This window comes from Chiloscyllium plagiosum, chromosome 1, assembly GCF_004010195.1.
Source record: "Chiloscyllium plagiosum isolate BGI_BamShark_2017 chromosome 1, ASM401019v2, whole genome shotgun sequence".
Taxonomy (NCBI): domain Eukaryota; kingdom Metazoa; phylum Chordata; class Chondrichthyes; order Orectolobiformes; family Hemiscylliidae; genus Chiloscyllium; species Chiloscyllium plagiosum.
The window spans coordinates 126,337,492-126,364,330 of NC_057710.1; the positions used below are offsets into that span (position 1 = coordinate 126,337,492).

General features: G+C 39.1%; 1 protein-coding gene across 2 annotated transcripts in view; it reads right to left on the bottom strand.

The window, feature by feature from the left end:
• Positions 1-26,839, bottom strand: part of bmp2k (BMP2 inducible kinase) — a 96,817-nt gene that overhangs the window by 52,406 nt on the left and 17,572 nt on the right. For both annotated transcript variants that reach the window (XM_043696310.1, XM_043696300.1), the window contains exons 2-5: positions 11,083-11,201; positions 9,691-9,796; positions 8,243-8,385; positions 7,117-7,238 (exon numbers count right to left, since the gene is read on the bottom strand). In XM_043696310.1, coding sequence (XP_043552245.1) covers positions 7,117-7,238; positions 8,243-8,385; positions 9,691-9,796; positions 11,083-11,201 — 490 coding nt within the window. The remainder of the gene's footprint in view (positions 1-7,116; positions 7,239-8,242; positions 8,386-9,690; positions 9,797-11,082; positions 11,202-26,839) is intronic.

Genomic DNA, 26,839 nt, shown 5'->3' on the forward strand with positions numbered 1-26,839 from the left:
AAGAGAGAGAGAGAGAGAGAGAGAGAGAGAAAGAGAGAGAGAGAGAGAGAAAGAAAGAAAGAGAGAGCGAGAGAGAGATGGCAGGGAGATTCAACATGGAACACCTTTTTGCATGGAGCGGTTTCTTTGACCAGCAGCCTCAAAACTGACTAACTGCTTTCTCTGAACAGCCAGACTGCTATAACCAAACCAAACCAGAGACAAGCTGAGATGGGAGAACAAGCCACTCCCCTTTCATTGTACAAGCGTTTTTTTCCCAAAACTTGAAAGCCTTTTTCACGAGGCAGTATTGTTAGCAATGATCAAATTTGCCTCTAGGCAACTCTCTCATCCAACAATTTCAAAAACAAATCAAGGACAACATAACCTTGTTAAGGGAGCAATGTTGTCACAAGAACAACTGAGGTCCTCTAATCTCAAGCTTGTAAATCAGTTCAAAATAGCTGAATCCAGTGGACTCATTAGGGGCATTCCTAGTGGCAAACAGTAACAAGGAAATTCCTTTATCCCAAACATTAGGACAGTCCGAACAACAAACTCTAATCATGGTCTTTACAAAAATGACATTGTGAATGAAATGCAGAAGATACAAGCTGTTTCATTTCCAAACTATTCATTACTTCTTGGAATACTTCTAAATGATAAATTAATACAATTTCATGTAAAAGAACTGAAATATCTCATGGTGGGGGGGGGGGGGGGGGCGTGCAGTGGTTGGGACTGTCAGACACCTCCTTCTGGAATGTGCCTTAGCAAAGAAAGTCTGGAGAAAGATGTAGTGTTTTTCTCAAGGTTCGGCCCAAACAGCTCCATAGTGCTCTACAGTCTGATCCCCAGGATGCACACCAAGACAAACATCAACTGTCCCTGGAGGACCATCAACTTCGAAAGACACTCTTTGGTCTCGACCTCGGCTGAGTGGTGCAGATGGGCATATCTCAAGGTCCAGGACTACGTTCTGAGGGACGCACTAAAGCTTGGGGAGTCTGTCTCCAAGGAGCAGTGGAGAAAGACCACTGTCTGAGGTTAAATGAGGATTCATTCAGTTATTGGACCTTCCTAGAGTCTCATATGCATGTAAATATTGTCTTGCATATATATGTGAGAGATAGTTTTGGTTATTCTTGACAGAGTCAAACTCCAATATTTGTTTGTTTCCTTGATCTGCTGCTGCATTGTGACTAAGATTATTTTTATAAATATATTCTTGAAATAACAAAATCAAAATTAAAAAAGGTGTCTGACCAAGTTTAACCAATTATTTATGTAAACCTGGCCAAAAAAGATGTTTTGTCAGTAAATCTGTTCGCAAATGCAGTCCTTTGTATTTAAACCTGTGTTTACCTAATACTAAGCAATCTGCCATGTGTTATGGATCAGACCAAACCCCCTCAAAATATAAGATGATAAGGTCGAGACCAACTTTTCCTTAACTTAAAGGTAAATGTAAGGCATTGTGTTCCAGATGCAATTCGACTGGTCAAGCTACCTGATTTGAAGCAAAACATACTTTATTCATAGACTATAGTTAAAATTCACCACAAAAAGAAATTGAAATAGCTTAGTTCTATTGGAAAACTTAAAATAATAGATTTTTAATACTAAACACTAACTGCTACACAAAAGTAACATTCCATAAACATATCCCTGATAAAAGACAAGTTCATAAAAATAGATTGTCTCTCAGCCAATTCTCCATTCCAGGAGGAAAACATCAAGAAAAAATTCTGTGGTGGTGCGGCAGAGAGAGATATACTGCAGCTTCCATCCATTTTCAAAACCCAGCAACAACAACTTCTGAAAACTAAAAGTCTGGTTCTGTGGGGGCCTAACCCCACCCATTTCGGCTGCTTCTATTGTTCCAACTTTTAAAAAAAGAATCCCAATGCCTTACAAACTGTCTACTCCAGTAGCAGAGTAGACTGCTCCATACCTCTGACTTATAAAAGGTTGGAATATAAAAGCAGCGATGTGCTACTGAGCCTTTATAAAGCTCTGGTTAGGCCCCATTTGGAGTACTGTGTCCAGTTTTGGGCCCCACACCTCAGGAGGGACATACAGGCACTGGAGCGTGTCCAGTAGAGATTCACACGGATGATACCTGGAATGGCAGGTCTAACATACGATGAAGGGCTGAGGATCCTGGGATTGGATTCATTGGAGTTTAGAAGGTTAAGGGGAGATCTAATAGAAACTTACAAGATAATACATGGCTTGGAAAGGGTGGACGCTAAGAAATTGTTTCCATTAGGCGAGGAGACTAGGACCCGTGGGCACAGCCTTAAAATTAAAGGGAGTAAATTCAGAACAGAAATGCGGAGACATTTTTCCACCCAGAGAGTGGAATTCATTGCCGCGGAGTGCAGTGGAAGCCGGGATGCTAAATGGCTTCAAGGCCGAGATTGATAAATTCTTGATGTCACAAGAAATTAAGGGCTATGGGGAGAATGCTGGTAAGTGGAGTTGAAATGCCCAGCCATGATTAAATGGCGGAGTGGACTCAATGGGCCGAATGGCCTTACTTCCACTAGTATGTCTTATGGTCTTATCCTGTCCAAAAATTAAAGGACAAAATGCACTTCATAAAGCCATGGTATCATCACAAATCAAACAAGCATTTGAGAGCCACTTGTAAAATTTTGTTTTGATTCTCAATTGGAACTGCCAGCAGATTGATTATTCAAGTTCCACACAAGCTGGTGATCTCCATTTTCTCACTAATAGGTTGTCTATTTAAAAAAACAGCAACTCCTCATTCAATTTCTGAGTAGGCTGTTGATACAGCTATCAACTTAGGATTCATTTGTTACATTTCTCTTAAAGAGAAGCGAAGCATCACGGCCTCATTCTCTTTTCCTTCCTCCTTTTTGTTTATGTTTTCGAAAATAGTTTCAGATAACTGAATTGATACGTCAACTTTCTTATGCAAAGAGACTCAACATCTTCTGATCTAATCTTTGAGCCTATGGTTCAGATATAACAGTCAGAATTAATCAAAGAATTGTTACAACACAGGAGACACGGATCATGCCTGTACCGGTGTTTTAAATGAGCATCATTACCTAGTGCCAATTTCCGGCTTCTTCTCAACACCCTTCCACACTATTTCTATCTAAATAGACCATCCAACGTCTACTTGAATGTATCAATTGAACCTGCCTCCACCACACTTCCAGGCAGTGCATTCCATACCTAAATGACTCAGAGTGAAAACATTTCTCTCATCACCTATGCCCTCTTGTTCCTCAAATCTCTGCTCAGCCTTTTTCTCTCCAAGGAGAACAGTCCCAACTTTTGCCATTTATCCTCATAACCGAAGCGTCTCAGTCATGGAACAATTCTCAAAAATCACTTCTCCACTCTCTCCTATGCACTCACATCCTTTCTATAATGTGAAATCCACAACTGTTCAGAATACGCCAGCTGAAGTCAAATTAATGTCTTACACAAATTCACCATGACTTCCTTACTCTTGTACTCTATGCCCCTACTAACATAGGGGGCCCTGCATTAAATGCTTTCTCCACTTATCCTGTCACCTTTAAAGGTATTTTCTTGGGATTTGTTCCACTATTTCAAATACAGGTAGAAGATCCTTTATCCGAACATCCAAAAACCGAAAAGCTCGGAAATCTGAAGGACTTTTTCTCATTAACAAGGCTGCTTGGCGAGCAAACAGTTAACCCATGTCGACACGCACTGTGTGTGTCACTCAGATGCGACATGGGGGGCGGGGGGTTGTGAATGTGGGAGGGCATAGCCAAGCATGTTCTTAGTTAGAAGTTTGCTTCTCCAGTAAGATTTTTAAAAATTTCACCATTAAACTCACATTCTGAAAACCGAAAAATTCCAAATTCCGAAAAACTGATGGTCCCGAGCATTTTGGAGAAAGGATCTTCTACCTGTACAATTTCTCCATTTACTAAGTTATTTTTTAATCCAACTCAATACACATGGGACCAGATTATAATCTTCAGATATAGGAGGTACTTCCAATTAAGATTTTTCTCTATCAGCAGCTGCTATGGAGGACAAGTTGCATAATCATCTTGCATCAGCATTTGTTGTATTTCAATTTCTCACAACATCTTTATTGGTTTGGTTCCTTGATTAAAATAATAAGCAAACACCTATTTGGAATAAAATATTCAGAAAATATTCACTTGGTCTGATTCTTATTAGCAATAACCAAGGAAGAATTTTGACTGTACAAACCATCTATTCCTTCCTGAAAGGTTCTAAGAACACATACCTGGAACAAAGACCAATTCTTCTCTTGTGTTTAGTACATCCATGTACTTGTTTCTGAAGATTGACAGATCCCTTTTAAATTCAAACAATTAATCCAAAAAAAGAATGTCCACTTTTCTATAATCCAAGATGACGGTAATGCTGGGCAATAAAGACCCTAGAGTGAAACTTGGCCTGACATACTATAAATATAACTTTTTGTTTTTTGTTTATCTTGGAAGGTCAGGGCTGAATATATTCTGAACAAAAGAATATGAGGTTTTCTTACAGAAAAAGAAAAAAAAAACAAACTTTGCTACACTTCATGAGAACTATTTGAAATGGTCTTAATATTAAAAATAAAAATGCAACTCGTTTAACCTTGGCAAAACCCTTACTGACTGTAAAGCTCAGCGCAAGGTTGCCCATCTCTACAAGTTTTTGTTCATTTGACCCAGCTGTCATCGGTTTGTTTTTGGCAAAGGTTCACTCAATGCTATTTTCTGAATAGAATATCTCTTTCCAATACTTACACAATTCACTTACTTTTAAATTCCTTAAACTCTCATCAACCACTGCTTTCTGCGTCTGCAACTCCTCTCTTCCTGACTTTTAAGCCAATCAGGATGACTTTTCAGCCCAGACTACTTTGAAGATTGTAAATCTACAACTCTGCAACTACCAACTTGTTCTCTCTGACAGAGTACTGCCCATAGCCTCTTCTTTTAAATGGTTCTTTCTTTTAGTAATACTGGACTGCTGTTACCAGGCAACAGCAGTTTTTTTTCCCTTCTATCTTTTTCTCTTAAATATATTTAACAGCTCACCTCAAGGGTTTAACTGTGACATAAAAATGTGCATACAGTCATAGAGATGTACAGCACAGAAACTGACCCTTCAGTCCAACTCATCCATGCTGACCAGATATCCTAAACTAATCTAGTCCTATTTGCCAGCACTTGACCCATATCCCTCTAAACCCTTCCTATTCATATACTCATTCAGATGCCTTTTAAATATAATTGTAGCAGCCTGTACCACTTCCTCAGGCAGCTCATTTCATACATACACCGTCTGTGTGAAAAAGTTACCCCTGAGGTTCCTTTTAAATCTTTCTCATCTTCACCCTAAACAGATGCCCTCTAGTTCTGGACTCCCACACCCCAGGGAAAAAACAATGCCTATTTACTCTAATCATGCCCCTCATGATTTTATAAACCCTCATAAGGTCACCACCTCATCTTCTGACAGTCCAAGGAAAACAGCCCCAGGCTACACAACCTGTCCCAGTAGCTCAAATCCTCCAACCCTGGCAATACCCTTGTAAATCTTTTTCTGAACCATTTCAAGTTTCACAACATCCTTCCAATAGGAAGGAGACCAGATCTGAACACAATATTCCAAAAGTTGCCCAACCAATATCCTCTATAGCCACAACATAAACCAATAAATTTCCAAAAACTGCACACTACTTAGATCTCATGAATAAAACCAAGAATATATCTTGCCCTTAACACACAATATAGAAATACAAATCAAAGGTGTGCACCACACCTGCACTTCAGAACTCAAGTTTTCAAATAATTCCAAAATGTGATTAATTGTCTTAACAATGGATGAAGATGGTTGCAAGAAATAGTTCAAAGTGTGGAATTACAGACAAAAATGATTGCACAAAAGAAACACACTTGCTGATCTAGTTATTGTTCAAACCCCATCTTGATGTCAATATAGTTTGTGATGCGAGATTAACAAACATTAATATGGCTGTTGTTCTGAGCAGTCTTAAGTGCTGTTCAGTCCCTGAATGTGTACAAATAAGCCTCTCCAAAGTGTGCAAAACAAAAAAGGAACAATTAGATATGGAAGACAATTTTTTAAAAAAATTGCTAAAAATGGAAACATGTAAGAACTCTCATGAGCAACACTGACCCAGAGTCATGGAATAAGCCCAAAACTGATCCCAAATAATGCCAAACAAAAGCGTATAATGTGAAATATCAACAACACGCAACAGTAACAAGGACAATTACTTGTGGAATGATGCTGAAGTTACTAGCACTGTCAATGAAGAAGAAGGAGGAAACGCCATATGTTGTTGCTATGCAACCAGGGTATTGGGGCAAATTGTTGAGTGATTTAGAATGATTCAAAAGATTTCTGTAAAGTGCTGCAATTAAATTATGTTGTATTTTTATACATCAGATAAAGTATGCACAGTTTGTAATGTTATTTAATAAATAAGAAAATTTAAATTAATTGTTTAGCAATGTTAATTTCACTTTACTTCATTTAGTTCTTTGGATCTAAGATCAAGTATGTGCTAATTCCTTGAAACATTATGCACCTAAAAGTTAACACCCGACTTTTGGTCTAAAAATAGGTCTCAAAAATTTGACATTTTCATGAGAATCTACAAAACACAAGCAAGATGTCTATCAACAAAGTCTGAACAGCTGTTTTTGAAACTGTTTTTGCATCTTAGGTAAAAGGAGTGTGCACAGTTGACTGTGAGTATGTAATTACATCAAGAGTGATTACAAGTAAATGAAGTCAATTTTGGCATCTAAGCAAAGCAGGAATAAGTACAGTAGAAATGGTGTTTAGGCAGAAAGGTTAAAAATATAAAACTACTGTTATCAGCAGTTTAAGTGTAAGAAAAACTACTGATTTGAAAAGCAATGTGCAATGGCTATATGGAAGACATTAAGGGAAAAGTCAATAGATTGATGATTGTGGAAACTACATAAAAGAACAAAGGGCAAAACATCTGGAGTGCAGTTGCTATGGCCAATGAACAGAAATGCAAAATACTGTGTCAGCTTTCAGAATATTGAAAAAGACACAAGTAAAGCTTGTAAAAAAAATGAATAAAACAGATCTTACTTCTTGATTTCATCCTCCACAGCACTGACACCATGTACTTGTGGATTGAGAATTTTGTGAGTCGCACTTCCAAAATCACACAGTACATAATTTCCATTATCATTTAACAAAATATTTTCAACCTGATAAAGTTTGAAAAACAAGAAAATATTACCATTACAAGGACACGTTTATACTGTTACATTGTAATTTTATACTGACAATAGTCACAGTATAACAAAGGGATAATTTCCGATTAGATGAATGAACAGAATGACAGCAGTTGGGAATTCAATGTAAGGTTAACCATTTTGAACCAAAAAAAAGGATAGATTAGGATACTTTTCAAGACAGTAGGAAGTAAAGTATTCTGGGTATTCAAATAGACTTGGGGGTTCAGGCGCATATGTTACAAACAGGTGCAGCTAATAATCAAGGCAGCCAATGGAATTTGTATCTAGGAGAGTACAGGGGTACAGAGGCTATGCTACAGCTATTCAAAACCCTGGTTAAACCCTACTGGGAGTACTGAAAACAGATGTGGGCACCACATCTTAAGAAAGTTATATTCGCCTCAGCAGGAATACAATATAGATTGATAGGAAGACTTCAGGGATTAAGTTATGAAGACAGATTATGCAAATTAGGCCTGTTTTCTCTTCAATTTAGTATGTTCAGAGGTGATCTTCAAGGTATAAACAGGAAAAGACAGAGTAAATAAAGTACTTCCAATGGTTGGAGATTCTAAAACTAGGGGCAAAGTCTAAATATTAAGGCGAAACTATTCAGGAGAGATGTTAGGAACCACTTCTACACAAAGGTTTGGAACTCTTTCCCACAAGAGTTCATGTTAGATTTATTGTTAATTTTAAATCAGAGATAGATAATATTTTTGTAAAGCAAAGATAGTAAGGGATTAGGGGCCAAGTGCAGCTCAATTCTCAAAGTGAATCTAGAGATTTAACGGTCAGGTGATATTGATTTCTCGAATGAAAATATCTTCAACTGTAATTCAGTGCAGGTCAACAGAATATTGGAGGAGCCAATATCCACGATATTGCAATTAATTAGAATTTTGAACTATTACAACCTGTGCAACTCGTTAGCATGGAAAAAATGTTCAACATTTTACTTCACTGATTCTTACCTTAAGATCTCTGTGAATGATTGGGGTTTTGCACTGATGTAGCCTTGCAACTGCCTCACAGGTATCACAGAAAATCTGCAGAACTTCTGTTTCAGCAAAACCTGTCTGCAGCCTCTGATTCATTTGGTTAACCACTTGTCCCGCTGTCAAATAAATACATGAAGCAATTTCTGCTTGTACAAAAGTTTCAATCTCAGGAAGTCAATGATTCATGATGTTAACACACTAATTAGCATGTAAAATTCCCACACAAGTCTGTAAAATCTCCCCCAATCCACAAACACTTGATTCTACCACGTGAAGGATAAAATGGAAAGTACATAATTTCCAGTGTTGGCACACCTTATTTTATTGAGCAAAAGCCTCCAATAAAAAAGGTAGATTTTTGTTTAAGAACACAGCAACAGCTGTACTTTGGACAGAAAACATTATTTCCTCCTTTTTTTAAAAAGAAAGGAAAGGGTTAGGATAGTACAATAAAAAGTCTTCATAACATTTCCCCTTGTGCTTTGCTAATCTCTCTGTCCATACAATCAAAGGGGGCAAAAGCAGACGCTGTACAGCTAGTGAAATCCAAACAATAGTGTGATTAAGTTAATTTGATTGGGGGACAGAGGGAGTCAGCCATGTTTTGCATGCATTACATTGTTTCTGAACATTCATAGCCACTTCAGAACCAGGATCCTGAGTCTGCACAAGTTCTCTGACACAATTCAGAAGTGATGCACAAGTATGTTGCCAGGGTTGGCGGATTTGAGCTACTGGGAGAGGCCATTTTCCCTGGAGCGTCAGAGGCTGAGGGGTGATCTTATAGAGGTTTATAAAATCATGAGGGGCATGGATAGGTAAATAAACAAGGACTTTTCCCTGGCGTGGGGCAGTCCAGAACTAGACGGCATAGGTTTAGGGTGAGAGGGGAAAGATTTAATGGGCAACTTTTTCCACACAGCCACTGGTGCATGTATGGAATGAGCTGGCAGAGGAAGTGGAGGAGGCTGGTACAATTCCAGCATTTAAAAGGCATCTGAATAAGAAGGGTTGAGGGGAATATGGGCCAAGTGCTGGTAAATGGGACAAGATTAAGTTCGGATAACTGTCGGCATGGAGGAGTTGGACTGAAGAGTCTGTTTCTATGCTGTTCATCTCCATGATTCTAAGTAAAGTCCTGACAACTTTTCACCTTTGAACATTTGTTTGCAAAAGAAAAAAAAGTATACAAATATTATTTGCTTGAACTATTAATAGTAGTCAAAAATTTAATAATCCGTGATATTCTCAGGCTAGTAGAAGCAATCGCTTACTCCAGTCACTGGGTTTCTCAGGGGATATTCAGCTCAAAGGGCAACTAAGGTAATTAAGTAAAAATACAAATGAAACCAAAGCATTTGTGTATATCATAAAGCTATAAAAGACAAAACATTTCACGGACATCTTAAAATAACACTTACCACGGCAATATTCCATGAGAATAAGCACTTCCCAAACATTATCACCAATTGATGTAATGCTACAATCCAAATAACCAACAATATTTTTATGGCCCGAGAGCTCTTTCTAAAAGAAAGCAAAACAGAATTCACAACAAAAAGATATTAAGATCTTACATTCTTGTTAAACACTTGATGCATTACACAACGGCACACTTTAGTGGATTAACGTACATCTCACAACTTAAGCTCAAATTTCATATGCAATATTTCATTGACCTATCTTAAAGCTTTTTCATCCATAGGGTGGTGGGTGCCTAGAATTTGCAGCCCAATTTAGTGCTTGAGGTGAAACTTTGAAAGCAACCTGGATCCTCAACTGAAGCGCTGCAGGGCAAAGAGCTATTGCTGGTAAATGAGATTAGAAAGGGCAGGTAGTTTAATCAGCTGGTACAAACACAATGAGTTAAATGATTCTTTCTGTACTGTAGCCTATGGTTTCTATCATAAACCTATAAAAGACAAAACATTTCACAGACATCTTAAAATAACACTTCAAGTTAACACATTAGTCCTAGTCCTACTGAGGTGCAACCCATCTGTATTTGAGTGAGAGCCTCCTAGAACTTAGAGTATGGGTCAGTTAGCTCACTTGGCTGGATGGCTGGTTTGTGATGCAGAGTGATGCCAGCAGCATTGGTTCAATTCCTGCACTGACTGGGGTTACCATGACTGACTGGGTTCTGTCCTCCTCAACCTCTCTCCTCACCTAATGCCTGCTGAATTTCACATTAAACCATCACTTGTGTGCCTATCTCTCTGATGAGAGAACAACCCTGTGTTTTGGTAGGGCGATGACAGCTTTTCTTTTAAAACCTAGAAACCATAGGCTACAGTACAGAAAGAATCATTTAACAAGTGTTTAACAAAATAACAAAAAATAATAAGAATTGGGTGTTTAATGTTCGAAAGTACAAAGAGTCTAAAATAGGGAAGAATTAACAGAGGGAGTGTGACAGCACTCAAAAGAAATGTTTTGGAAAGGGGGAATGTCATTAAGAGGGGTAAAGAGAACTAACTTGATGAGAGTTGAGAAGCAAAAAGCATACAATCACGCTTCTGGCAGTATTCCATTGGTTTCCAATAACTATAAATGAGAGGTGATGCCCTTGGGAATGACAAACAAGGCAAGGGAATACAGTATGAACAGTAGGACCCTGGGAAGCACTGATGATCAGAGGGACCTTGGTGTGCACACGTATTCTGGCGAGTTTCAGTTATGAAGAGAGAATGGACCAATTGGGATTGTATTCCTCGGAACAGAGGAGAATGAAGGGGGACATGATGGAGTTGTATAAATATTCTTCCAGGTGTCACTGCAAATCAAATTTACCTAAATCAAAGTTTCCTTACCATAATAGTGACTTCTCTTTTACAGATGTTCAGGTCATAGGCATCATTAACATACATGCGTTTTAGGGCACAACGTACACCACTGACAGTTCGAGCCAAGAACACGATGGAGAATCCACCTATAAACATTTTTAAATTTAAAAAAAGTATTTTAATGCGACATAGAGGAACTACTTCAAACAAAAAGCACCTTGTGAATTACACCAGCTTAAACATTTTGGCTGCAGTATTCTACTTCGATAACATCTATACAGGAGACTTAGAGTATTTTAATTGCTTTGCTCTCCAGAGAGTTAGGAAGATTTAATAGGAGAATTCACTAGTCTCTTGCCCAGATTAAGAAGAATTAGTAAAAACCTGGCTTATGACACAGAAATGGTAGCTCCATAATTTTCCATCAGAAAACAATTTTGTATTTATACAATACCTTCAATATAATAAAATGTCCCAAGCCACTTCACAGGAGCAGTATCTCACAAAATTTGCCTTTAGGCCGCAGAAATATCATACAGATTTGAACAACTCTCAAAATTGAAAGACAGGTGGAGGGATTAAGGAAGGAATTTGAGAATTTAGGATGTCAGGAGGAAGGAATTCCTCAAGGTGGATATTTTCTAAACAATCTATTACACCCTGCTGGAGCAGGTAGGGTTTGAACCCGGGATTCATGGCCCAATGATAGGGATACTATCACTGCACCACCAAGTGCTGTTAGGTTCCTCTGAATAGTGTTCTAGGGTCAACCATCTTCAGCTGTTCTGTCAATCATCAGGTCAGAACTGAAAATGTTTGGTGAACATTGCACAGTGTTTAGCACTGTCCACAACTCCACAGATACTGAAACAAGCCATGACCTTAACAATATACAAGCTTAGGCTGACAAGTTACAAGTGGAAAGTAACATCCCTGCACACAAGGGTCAGGCAATGGCATCTCCAAGGCAGCTAACCATCATTCCTGGACATGCAACATTATTACCATCGCCAAATCTACGTTATTTGAATCCTGGTGGTACCACTGAACAGAAACAGAATTAGACTTGCCATAGAAATACAGTAGCTACAAGAGCAGGTCGGAGGCTAGGAAACCTGCTGCAAATAATTCATCCTGATTCCCCAAAGCTTATTCACCATCCACAAGGTGCAAATTAGGAGTGTGATGAAATACTTCCAATTTGCCTGGGTGAGTGCAGCTCCATCCAACAACACTTCAGATTGACGCCATCCAGGAAATGGCAAGCAACTCAATTTAACACAATCACAATCATTCACTCCCTCCACCACCGATGCACAGTCAAGGCAGAGTGCACCATGTACCAGATGCAGTAGACATTCACCAAGGTTGTTTAGATAGAATCTTTCAAATTATTACCATTCACAAGTACATGGATAACTGATGCATGGGAGTTCCCCTTGCAAGTTCTCCTCAAAATCACTCACCATTCTGACTTGAGAATATATTGCCACCCATTACTGTCATTGGGTTGATACCCTAGAATTCCCTTCCAAATTGCGGATGTACCTATACCAATGGACTGCAGCAGTTCAAAGATGTGACCCACCACCACCTTCTTGGTAATTAGAGATAGACAAAAAATGCTGGTCTCAGCCAGCAAAGCCCATCTCCAAAAGGAATGAAAGTGGGCAATCAATGAATGGTGACTCAGTGCAAATTGGAATGCTCAAGAGGCCAGAATTAGAGAACATTTTTTAGAAGTTTGCTCAGATGATTTTCTTTTCATGAAGGACAATTAAGAAGTGTTTGCTTTGAAATGAACAACTATGGTCGCATCACAATCCTTCACATCGGTCATGTGGAAGATCATTAGTTTGAGACAACTGCTCATATGGATGACAAATGTATAAGCTGGACAAAAGAACAATGTGAGTTCTAATATTTATATAGTTCCTTTGAAATAGTAACTTCTCCATGTTTACCACTTGGAGGACACATGAGAATTGATCTACCAAATGTACTTTTGGTAAGAAAATTTTAATGTCCATTGACAGCAACTCAGTCATCCCTTTATTAAATGATATGGCCAAGCCTACAGTATAGTTGCTAGACTGGACATCCATCAGTTGGCAACAGAATCAATCCAACAAGTTTTCTCTCAGCTCAACCTCACAAATATACCCATCACACATGACCATTCATAACCACTGGTAGGAGTCACCACCACAAACCCTCTACTCTGCAGCAAAGCAGATTGCAGAATCACTGCATAAAATGAAACACAGACAGTCAGAAAAAAGAAACTAACCATTCTAAAACTAGATCTTAGGATAAGGCATTGTACATTGCAACTAATCAGTAAGTTGAGCCTAATGTCTCTCTTTTCTCCAAGGCTAGCAAGCAACTAAACTTTTGCCCTCACAGTAAAGAACACTAGCCAAGAGCACTATGCATACATTGCAAGCTGATTTCAAGCCGACAAAACTATTGCACAGTTACCTGAATACTTACGTTAAGAACCTCAAACTATAGACAGAAGTAGTGGTCCCATTTTCAATGCATTAAATCAATAACTAAGCACAAGGTAAGGCAGTTCTATGAATATTTGTCACTTCAATCAGGTCAGAGCATAGCTTCAGATTAGAGCCAAAGCAGAGTGGACTTTAGATGTTTGCAACTTGATGTGGTAAGCTGGCAACCCTACACTCTTCATCGGAGAAGTTGAGCTGAAGAAAATAATTGGAGATTGACATTGTAGATTCCAGTATCCTCATCTCTTCACATGACATAGCAGATAAATACACCGGATATAGTAAAGACAACAGGCCTTAACATAATTCTGGCAACTGAGCTAGAGACATATGCATCATAATTAGTCACCATGACTAACTGTCATCAATCTCTAAGTCAACCAGTTGCAATAGAAAAATGACTCTGGCATCCAGTTAATATAAAAGCCCAGCAATGGGAGCGAAGATGTTAACAGAGATAGCTGTAGCACTTGCACAGTAATAACCGTGGATACTGTCAGGCCAGATAGCTCCGGACCTCAATACAGCCTTAGCTCAAATAGGCAAAAGATGGAAAGTCCAGAGGTGAGGTGAGAGATAGTCAAATACAGCATTGATGTCAAGGACACAGTGTAGAATCATGAACACCACCAAAATTAATTATGTCAATGGGAACCAGGGGGTAAGTTCACCACTGGCTACAGTCTTACCTAGCAAACGAAGATGGTTGCAATGGTTGGAGACCCATCATCTCAGCTCAACTCACCCAGGTCATTGCTGCAGGAGGTCTTCAGGTTAGTCTCCTACATTGAACTGTATTCTGCAGCTTTAACACATGGTCAGATTCAGTACCATTCACAACTCCTCAGATATTGAAGAATTTTGTATCCTCATGCAGCAAGGTATGGATAATATTGTGGCTTGGACTGAGGAGTGGAAGTGGCATTAACAACACAAGTCCCAGGCAGAAACTTTCCCAACATAGAACCTAACCTCTTCTTGATATTCAATGGCATTACCATCTCAGAATCACCGACCATCAGCATTCTGACAATGACCAGAAACAACTGGCTGTATATTGTGGTTATAAAAGTGGAACAGGCAAAAAATTCTACAGCAAATAACTCATCTCCCGATTTTCCGACACCTGTCTGCCATCTACAAAGCATAAAAGTCAGCAATATGATGGAATACTGGTAACAAATCTGTAAGCTGAGGAAAGACCATAGTTGGACTGAATGGCCTTTATATAACTCATTGAGGTATTTTCTAACCAACTTGTTCAGAACTCTGTTGCACATCTGTGGAGCAGCTGGAACTTGAGCCAGACTCTCCTGACCCAGAGGAAAGGACACTACCACAAGAGCATTTTTTTAAACAAAAAGTCAACTTGTTCAGACCAGTTTTGACACAGCTCTCGAGGAGATGTGACTTGAACCCAGGCCTACGTAGCTCAGAAGTAGGGACACTAGCAATGTGTCACAGTAGCCTTTTAAGTAATCATATAGCCTCTTCAATTGCTTGGCTAAATGAAGTTCAGCAACAATAAAAAACTCAAAAGCATTCAAAGCCATCAGCCCACTTTATTGGCATACGATCCATCACAGCTGCACAATGACAGTTGCGTGTAACAATTGAAAGAAGCATTCTAACTGCTGGTAAAGTTACTTCAAGAACACTTTCTAAACTCCCAACACCTACCACCTTAAAAAATAAATGTAACAGGCACACGAATCATCACCAAGGTCCTCTCCAAGTCACTCACCAACCTTACATGGAAAATTAACAAGATTTTTTCACTGCTGCTGAGTCAAAATTATGGAACTCACTCTTTAACAGCACTAGAAGTATACTTATAACCATATAAACTGCTGCAGTTCAGGGCATCACCACCTGCTGGAGAATTGGGTTTGGGCAATAAATGCTGACCATGCCAGAACACCCACTTTCAAAGAACATAACATTAAAAAAAATCCACGAGACAGAATAAATCCAACTTGCCCATATATCATTCCATTAGCTGCTACTCAATTATATCAGATGATGGAAGGTGTCAAGAGTATCATAATAGTCAATCGTACAAGTAACATGTATTCGCCAATAATTTGTTTCCCACTTTGGATTCCACCAGAATGACTAGGGTCCAAATTTTAGCACAGAGATTCATTCAGGCATGGAAGCACTTCAATGCTTGGCACTCATGAACTGCTCTGGACAGTCGGCTTAAATTCTATGCTCAAGTCTCCAGAGGGGAATTTACCTTACTGACATTGGTGTTGGATTTAATTTTCCTACAACTGAAAATGCTTTTTTTGTGCTCATATTAAAAAAAGAAAAGCACTAGCAGCAGCAGTAAGTGGTCCAGTGCCTCAAGCGTCCTTTGCCATTCAATAAGATTATGAATGACCTATTATCTCAATTCTACTTACCCACATAATATCCAATCTCTTGATTCCCCTCAAGTCCAAAATTCTCAAACTTAGTCACTAGGGAGCAAGAAGCATTCACACTATTTAAATTATGAAAAGTAACATTCTTAATTCAGTCTTAAATGACTGGATATCATGAGACTTTGCCTTTCAGTTTTTTTTTAAATTCACCAGTCGAACTTGCATGATATAGGCTGGCCAGCATTTATTGTATTCCTAGTTGCCCTGGAGAAGGTGTGGTGAATGGTCTTCTTCAACCGCTGTAGCCCACGTGCTGTTGGTGGACCCACAATGTCATCAGGGATGGAACGCCAGGACTTTGATTCAGCAACTGAGGAGGGATGGCAACATATTTCTAATCCAAGATAGTGAAGGGAATTTGCAGATGGTGGTGTTCACAGGTATCAGCTCACTTTGTCCTTCCAAGTGGAAATGGGTTTGCAACGTGCTGTCTAAGGAACCTTGGTGAACTTAAATTCTCCAACCAAGTGGCTCACACCACAAGGGACCCGGGTTTGATTCGCACCCTCGGGCTACTGTCTGTGCAAACTCCACACATTTTCTTTGCGTCTGCAGGGGTTTCTTCCAGGTGCTCCAGTTTCCTCTCACAGTCCAAAGATGAGCAGGTTACGTAGGTCAGCTATGGGAAATGTGGGGTCATGGGAATAGTGTGAGGAGGGGTGGGTCTGGCTGGGCTGCTGTTTGGGAGGTTGCTGTGGACTCAACAGGCCAAATTGCCTGCTTTCACACTGAAGGGATTCTGTGATTCTAAACTAAGGAAAATAATCTCTCAGCACCTATCAAGCCCCATCAGACTCAAGTTTCAAGGTGATCACCTCTCACTCCTCTAAATTCTAGAAGGTAGGAGGTTAATATACTCAGCTTCTCAATTTGGGATATTATTCTCATAGCTGTAAGTTTGCTCACTGAGCTGGTAGATTTGTTCTCAGACATGTTGTCACAACATGCTAGGTAACAACAGTAAGCCTCTGATAAAGCACGGTGTTCTGTTCCACTTGCTATGTGTGTGTCTTGGTCTGTTGCAGTGGGTGATATCACTTTAGGTTCTGTTTCTGAGGGGTTGATAAATGAGGTCCGAAATCGATATAGGACTAGACCAGTGCAGCACAGTATAGGCTCTTTGGCCCTTGATGTTGTGCTAACCTTTTATCCTACTCTAAAGATCAAACTAACCTATGTACCCTACTTGTTACTAACATCCATGTGCCTATCCAAGAGTCGCTTAAATGTCCCTAGTGTATTTGACTCTACGATCACTACTGGCAGTGCATTCCACGCACCCACCCCTTTGTGTACGAAACTAACTCTGACATCTCCCCTAAATCTTCCTCCAATCACCTTAAAATAATGCCCTTTATGATAGCCTGTTTGTTAATAGAGTTCCGGTTTGAATACCGAACCTCTAGGAATTCCCGTGCATATCTTTGTTTAGCCTGTCCGAGGACGAATGTATTGTCCCAGTCAAACTGGTGTTCCTCTTTGTCTGTGTGCATGGATACTAGTGATAGTTAGTCATGTTTGCGATAATACCTTGCAAGGACTGCAACAAATATTACATTGGACAGACGAGAAGGAAACTAGCCACGAGGGTACATGAGCACCAACTAGCCACTAAAAGACATGATCAACTATCACTGGTATCCATACACAGAGACAAAGAGGGACATCAGTTCGACTGGGACAATACATCCATCGTGGACAGGCTAAACAAAGACACACACGGGAATTCCTACAGGCTAGGCATTCAAACCAGAACTCCATTAACAAACATGTCAATGTGGGCCCCATTTACCAACGTCTCAGAAACAGAACTGCAAATAATATCTACCAAAACAGACCAAGACACAAATCTACCAGCTCAGCAAGAAAACTTACAATCTGATCCACAACCTGAGCTATAAATCTCCAAAATCGCATACTATTTTCATCCCAGAAATAAATCGTGAAACTCTGACCCACCTCAAATACAGCTTCATCCTTCACTAGATAAGGAGACAACAAATACTTAATGCTAGTGAGTTCCAAGCCCTGTACAGAGTTGTCAAAAGATATCCTTGCTCTTTCTTTTATCACATTATAATAAAGACCATCGTGTTTGCCTTTCTAAAGTGAAGGATGTGCATGAATGTTAACTTGGTACTTCTCATATGCCATCCAAACGTATTCTGCTTTTCTACTTTTTTGAAGTAAATAACCTCACATTTCCTCATACGGGACCACATCAGATTATTAACCTAACCATATCTGAGAGTTCATGGAATGCCCTGCCAGTAGCAGTGGTAGACTCTCCCTCTTTATGGGCATTTAAACGGGCATTAGATAGGCATATGGAGGATAGTGGGCTAGTGTAGGTTAGGTGGGCTTGGATCGGCGCAACATCGAGGGCCAAAGGGCCTGTACTGCGCTGTATTTTTCTATGTTCTATATCCATTTGTAGCCTCTGTACCTGCCTTGCAATTGCCATTCTTACTAACTTTACATTGCCCTTAGTGTCGGTCTCTTCATACAAATCATCGATGTGCATTTTGAACAGCAAAGAACCGAGCACTGGTCTTGGTTGTACTTCAAGTTACAGTCTGCCAGTTCAAAAAAATGCTCCATGAATCATTAATTTTCACTTCCTTTCTCTTAAATGTCCTCTATCCATGCTATCCATGCCTCCAACTACATGAGCTCTTACCTCATTTATTCACTTGCGTGCAACATATTTAAACATAAAAGTATATTACATCTATCCTTTTCACTACCCTATCAGTTATAGCCTTAAATTTATCAAACACTATTGTACTTTTGTAGAACCATGTTCATTTTGAATGATACTATAATTTGAAGACATCAGTAGGACAGGCATTTTTAACAGATTTGAGCACTTCACCACTGAATCATGTAAAGCAAACTAGCCTATTGTTCCCAGTTTACTTCCTTCTCATTTCTTGAAAGAGTTTTTCTATTTGCAAATTTCCAATCTGGTAGAACCATGTGAGAATCTAAAGAATTTTAGAAAATTATAATCAGTTTATCCTCTTATCTTTGCTGGTTAATTCTTTTAGAACTTGGATGTGGACCACCTGGTCCTGGGAAATCAGAGTTCAGTGCTTTGCATTTCTCCAATAACTTGTTCCTGCTGAAATTGAAGGATTGATTATCTTTGGTTCCCTACTTGTATTTGACTATTATTTCTGCTATGAAACAGTACCTTTGCTGTGAAGACAAACAAAATTTTTGCTCAATGCCTCTGTCCTTTCCTTATGCTACACAATAACCTTTCTTGTCCCTGTCTCTAAGGGACATTTTAGCTACTTGTCCTTTTTAGGATTTGTAAGAACTCTTATAAGCTGTTTTTACATTCATGGCTAGTTTAGTCTCATTCTATTTTATTACGCTTAACTTTAAGTCAGAGGAATAATAATATTACAGCAAGATGGATCCAAAGGGACACATTTTGTTAAACCTTGAATTTTTAAAAATAAAAATTTCGCACTGTTTATTTACCAAACTATTAAGACTACTTGTTTTAATAACCATAGCCAGCTCTTGCTTCATGTAATTGGCTTTAGGTTTAAGATTCTTGCCTGTGGTTGGAGCTTGGAGCTTTCAAACTTAACATGGGATTCAATTATGTTATCAGCTTTTGCTGAACGCAATTAACTTTGCCCTATTACACAAAACATTTACAATAGCTTTGTTGCTAATTGATTCCAAGTTTGCTTCAGAAATGTGGCAGGAAAACATTCTACAAACCTCTCTTCTAGACTATCGTTGCCAATTTGAATCATCCAGTTTAAAAGATGATTAAAGTTCACCAAAATGATTATACTACTTTTGTTAAAGGCTGCATCGCTTTCATTAATACACTGTCCAACTGTATATAGTTATTGCAAGGGATCCGCATTATTTTCAGACTTCTGTTATTCCAATATCCACCCCTAATGACTCTACTTCATGATGCCATTATTTGTTATAGGCAATTCTCTTCCTTTGGTATTCTGTTTGCATCCTCATCCCCCACTCCCACCCCCAAAAATAAGCTGGAATATTTACTTTACAATCTTAGTCACCATATAAACATGTCTCTGTAATGGCGAGAAGATTTAAAAACGCTTACCTTTGTTTGCGCCACTAGCTCACAAATCTTAGTACAGATGCTTCGCGTATTCAGATAAAAAGCATTCAATTCCTTTTTTCAAAAAACTAATATTAGACCCTACACAAATCTTACTCATCGATGCACAATTACGGTCACTGTCCCTTCCTCACCCTGCTCATTCTGACCTGCATTTCAGTTGCCTTAACAGCATAGCACTTTTCTCTATAGCTTTTCCAAACACCCTTCACTTGAACACCTTTGTTCATTTAAAGCCCTACTTTCAGTCCTAGTTTTATAAAACTTATAAGGCCACTGGTTCTAGCCTAGTTTACACTGCATACATTCGAGAATATTTCTCTTTTTCTTAAATAATGATAGCAGCGTCCAATGAATCCAAACCCCGTTCCTCTCACACTATTCCGAGCAATGCATTTAATTCTCTAATCTATGATATTTAGCATTTCATAAGATAACGATTCAAATAAGATACAGAACATCAAAGTTTCAATTTGGACTATAACTCCTCAAAACTATCAGCAAACAAAACATTTCTAGTTCTACCCAAGACATTAGTTTGTATGTCGACCATGAACAATTCCACTCCAGATTCATCTTCAGTCTTGAGATGTCTTTATTCCTGGCACCTCCAAATCTCACAGCAGTGAAACCGCAGAGAACAGTAGCTCCATAACTATACTTCCACACCCATCAACACATTCTCGGTTGCTCTTCCCACTCGAATAGTATTTCACACTATAGTACCAATACAGTTTGCTCAGCAACTCTGCAGTCCTTCACCTCACCCACACAAGTAACAAGAACCTTGTTCATAACTGTTAGTCAAAGTCAAAATCTGAAGCTCCACCAATACCATTTACTGAATCCGTATACCTACCTGACTTTCAAGCTCCTCCAAACTACTGATGTCTGATCTATAGAAATTATGTGGTGCAAAATAAAAAAACTAACTAATAGAAAACAGACTCGGGATGAGGAGGACAATTTCAGGATGGCAAATCTGTACTACCACAGGGACCAATACTGTGGCTACAATGATTTACAATATAAATTGATGATTTTAATGAGGAAGGTGAACATACAATAGCCAGGATTGCCCATGACAAAAAATGTGGGCTGGCAAACAGAGAGGAAAACAAAGAGTCTGCAAATGGATAGACAGGTTAAGAATGTAGGCAAAAACTTGGCTGATGGAATATAGTATTGGGAAATCTGAGGTCTGCCCTATGAGCACTTTGGCAGAAAGAAGAGTCAGTGAATATCATTTAAATTAAGGGAGACTGTAGAAAGCTATAGAAGAGGGATACGGAGTCCTCATCCACAAGTCACAAAGTAGCAGCATCCAAGTTCAGGGAATAACAGAGAAGGAAAATGGAATACTGGTGTTAATTTCAAAGGGAATACAGTATAAAAATAGAGAGATTTTGTTAAAATTATCCAAAACACTGATCAGAACACAGCTGGAATACTGTGAACAATTCTGGAGCCTTTATTGAAGGAAAGATATGTTGTCTTTGCAGACAATCCAGAGATGGTTCGCTAGACTGATACTAGGCATGAAAAGGTTAGAGGAAGGATTAGGTAGATTGGGTCTTGAATCAATGGAACATACAAGAATGAGAGGTGACCTTATTGAAACATGCAGGATGTTTAGGTAGCTTGACAGGGTAGATGCAGAAAAGTCGAGAACTAGAGAGTATAATCTCAAATAAGGAATCACACATTTAAGATAAAAGTGAGACAAAGTCTTTTCCTTGGGGTGGGGGGAGTCTAAATCTAGAAGGCATAGGTTTAAGGTGAGGGGAGCAAGATTTAAAAGGGACCTATTGGGCAACTTTTTCACACAGAGGGTTGTGTGTTCATGGAATAAGGTGCAAGAGGAAGTGGTGGAGGCTAGTACAATTACAACATCCAAAAAGCATCTGGATGAATAAATGAATAGGAAGGGTGTAGAGGGATATGGGCCAAATTGGACAAGATTTATTTAGCATATCTGGTCAGCATGGACAAGTGGGACTGAAGGGTCTGTTTCTGTGCTGTACAACTCTATGATTCTATTACTCTATTCAAATTAAGAGCCTTTAATTTTAGATTTTGTTTATCACATCTGGTGATATACACACCAGAGGGCTTTAGCAGTGGCTGGAGCATAGTTATATGTACTCTTTAGGCAATTGGCTACAGGGTGGCTAGAAAAAGAAAATTATTAAACAAATCAAAATATAATTTGTGAGTAAATATGTAAAAAAATGTTGTGACCCTAAATTAAATACAAGTCTCAAATACCTCTGTCTATCAAATCAACCCACAGGTCTGTCTGTAAAATGTAGATTAGGTAAAACCTGAATAACAATAGCAAATATTTAGAAAAGTAAAAATATGCAAAGCTAATCAGAATCAGTGATTAGACCAACACTAATTGAACAAAACTGTCATTAAAACTTCTATTAAATATTTCTATTATTGACAATTTTCGCTATTGCCAGCTTTCCCTGCCTGGATCATCTAGGCAGCCCTCCACCACACCTTCATTGCCCTAAACCCTCTCCCGTCTGAACACAATAAAGAGAGGGTTCCCCTCATCCTCACCTACCACCCCACCATTCCCCATATCCAACATATCATCCTTAAACACTTCCGCCAACTCCAAATAGAGGCTACAACCATGTACCCCTCCCCACCTTCGCCAATCCATGGTTAGTGCCCTTTTCTCCACCATGCCCCAGAACCCCCGATATACCTTCCTCTGCAAATGTAAAAGACACAAAACCTGCCAGTACAGAATGCCCCCACCCACGGCCATAAACAGTCCTTCCCAGGTGAGACGGAGGTTCACCTGTGTCTCATCCAACCTAGTTTAGTGTATCCGGTGCTCATGATGCGGTCTTCTCTATGTCGGGGAGACCAAACATAAATTCAGGGCATGTTTTGCCAAGCATCTCAGCCAGGCCTTCAGGGGATGACCTGACCTCATGGTTACTGCCCATTTTAATTCCCCTTCCCACTCCATTGCCGACATGACCATTCTTGGCCTCCTCTGCTGCCACAGCGAATCAGACCCCAAATTGGAGGAACAACACCTCATCTTTCACCTGGGCAGCCTACAACCCGGAGGGCTCAACATTGAGTTCTCTAATTTCAAATAACCTCCCTTCCCATCCCTCTACTCCCTTCCAGGCCCTCCCCCTCCCTTCCATTCCTTCCAACTACCAACAGGATTCATTACTCACATCAACTAACCAGGTTGTACCTGTGTTCACCTATCCTTGCCCCACCACAACCACCCAGCAACCCCTCCCCCCCATTCCCAAGTCCCAAACCCCCCAACTGCAGCGCCATTTACACCCACCCCCAGTCCTGAAGGATTACACTCGAAATGTTGACTTCTCCACCTCCTGGCTTGCTGTGTTCTTCCAGCCTCCTGCTGGCCTACATGATCAGCTGTACAAACTAGCAAACTGCTTCCAAAAGTGGTTTCTCACCTTCATGCTAATCTCAACTCCACCCCAAATTCTAAACCCAAATCTCACTGTCAACACTTTGCAATGGCACTAATTGTCATTGGTGTCATTGATCAATTGAGTTGTCAACAACCATTCTATAAAAATAAAACAGATAATTTTCTGGACTGTTTAAATCTACTCAAATTTTGTTGGATTTGTACGGTTTCCTTTTTAAGACTTTCTCCCCTCGTCTTCAGAAACTGCAGTATGGTTTGGTCCAAGATTTACTCCAGTACATTTTCAAGTGACTATATACTCTTTCTTGCAAGTTTGTGCAGTGCATGCTTGCAGGGTGATAAACAAGGAGATACAGTTTTGTCTTCACTATGTAAACACAAACAACTTCCAACAGTGGGCAGTGGTTAGTGATTGTTAACAAAATGTTTGGGTGATTGTTTTATAGTCCAGCTGTCTCAACTATTATCTTTTGTGTGTACATATTCCTCTTTTGTTTTCAAGAAATATTTTATGCCTGTCACAGGGATAAAATTAGCATATACTGTTACTCTTACTAAAAAGGAAGTGGTTTGCAAACATAGTAAAACTTGTGAACATTGATGAGGTGGTCACAATGGTTCCTAAGTATAGAGCTGAAATACAATTATATTGTCTTACTGGATTAACAGCAAATCCCTAAATAATAAACATAAAATATCCATATTAAAAAAAACAAAGATACCAGGCATCATGTTGAATAAACTATTCATTTTCTGGATTATATCATATGATGGGTGATCTTCTACTTGAGCTACACTTTCCTACATTATCTTCATATATCCCTTACTACCAAACATCTGCCTTCGTCTCAAATGTACTCAACAAGCAAGTACCTACAACTAAGACCCTATACAATTGGAGCAAGACTTGCTTCCTATTCATTTGCAGTAATATTTCCATGATTAGCAACAATGTTTTACCACAGGCAATTGCACTGTGGCTTGCCATGGCTGGTGCAATTTAAAATCAACAATAAATCTGGCAAATAGAATCATAGAATCCCTACAGTACGGAAACAGGCCCTTCAGCCCAACAAGTCCCCAGTGACCCTTTGAACAGTAACCCACACAACCCTATTCCCTGACCTTAATATCCTATATTTACCCCTGACTAATGCACCTAACCTACACAACCCTGAACACTATGGGCTATTTACCATGGCCATTTCACCTAAATTGCACACCTTGGATTGTGGAAGGAAACCCACACAGACACTGGGAGAACGTGCAAACTCCACACAGGCAATCGCTCAAGGCTGTAATCGAACCCGGGTCCTTGGCACTGTGAGGCAGCACTGCTAATCACTGAGCTACTGTGTCACCCAAGTTACTCATCTGCCCTCTGTAAAGGCCGAGCAAGTCACTTAGTTCAGAGACAAAATATAGTTGATTCAAGTCAAGCTCACGCCTCATGAAAGCAAGGGAAAGAATTCAGAATAATTTAAGTTTGAATACACATTATAAACAACGTTTGAAAGAAGTTGATTTTGCCAACACAATGCATATTTATAAAATAAAGTTGTACTTTTTCTGTATAATGTCTATTCAGTACAAAAAGGTATTGCACTGTAATGTAAACTTTTGAATGCAACATTAAAATGAAGGCCCATTTTCCTTCTGATTTAGGCATTAAAGATTGCAACTATATTAATTTGCACAGAGGAGTGCGAGCTAACATTGATCCCTAAAAACATGAGGCAGATTATCTAGTTATCACAGGGCTGTCTGTGGGGTTTTGCTGTGTACAAACTCGATATCAAGTTTTCCTACATTACACCAATGACCATGACAACTTATCTTAACGATAACAAAAATCTCAATTGCTTGAACAAATTTAGATAAACTTTTAAGGGAAACGCAAATGTGCTTTTTTTTATAATTGATACAGAAAAATGTAAAAATTTAAACAAGGAAGTACAGTTTTTAAAACAATTTATGATCTCTATGTTTTATGGACATGACGATAATACAACATGGCACTAAAAGTTATTTGATCATCATGTACAGCAGCAAATTGAAGAAACGTCTTTCCAAAGATGAACTACATTTGTAACCTATATAGTCAATATTTTCCAGAAAGGATAGATTCTGCCATGCTTGCCCAAGCTCCTGAGTTTTATTATTTGTCAAATAAACAGAAGTTTGAATGTGCTAATTATACTTCCCATGAACTTTGTGAACAGAGCTTCCCATTATCTTCCTAAGCACATTAACTCAAAATGTCTGGAGGTTCAATCTGTAGTTATCAGTTTCCTGCAATAACATGCCGACTGAACACATTCGGCACCAGCAATTCTAGATACAGTTGAAAATGTTCCAGCTAAATTAATTAAGTGCCAAAAAATGATAGCATTGCATATTCGGCTAAATAGCATGTATTTTATTAAAGGAAGACAGAGTCTTTCAGGATGAAGGGGAGGTTACGACTTCTTGTTAACGGTGACCCAACTGGTTATTTAAAGTGAACATCAACATCAAAATAAAGCATCATGCACTGATCAGGGACACAGGGAAACAGATCAGAGGAGAATCTCAGTAAACATCATATGCATCAATTTGAATTTTGAAATAAAGAAAAGGAAACCAATGAACAGAACCGACACTAATCTGCAGACAAGTAACCAATTTTAACCAGAAGAATAGACACAAATGTTACAACATTTCCAATGCAAACTGCAAGGTGGGATAACCAAAAATCAAGCAACATATTATTTTGAAGATCAGAAAATCAGTTGAGCGGTCAACAATTCAACACAAATTGTGACTCAGTTCCATGACATAGTTATCTCCCATTGCCTGTAAATTTATGAAATTTACAACATTATATATTCACAGCATTAATTTTAAGAGGTCATGTTGGAGCTGTACAAAACTCACAAAATAAGGATGTGACTGCACTGGAGGGGGTGTAAAGGAGATTTACTTGGATATGGCCTAGGATACAGCAGTTCCGGTAAGATAGGCTAAATAAGCTTGGGTTGCTTTATTTGGAGCAGAGATGATCAAGGTGGGACCTGATATAGATGTTTAAGCATATGAGGGATTTGGACAGGGTGAATAGAAAGCAACTGTTCCTCTTAATTGAAGTCAATAAAGTGAAAAGGGAGGTGGTGTACAGTGAATTTGAGGAAAAAAACATTTCTCCAAAGGGCACTGAGATGTGGAATGCACCAACCCGCGAGATTAATTGAAGTGGGTAACCTCACAATCATTAAAAAAGTACTTGGACGAGCACTTG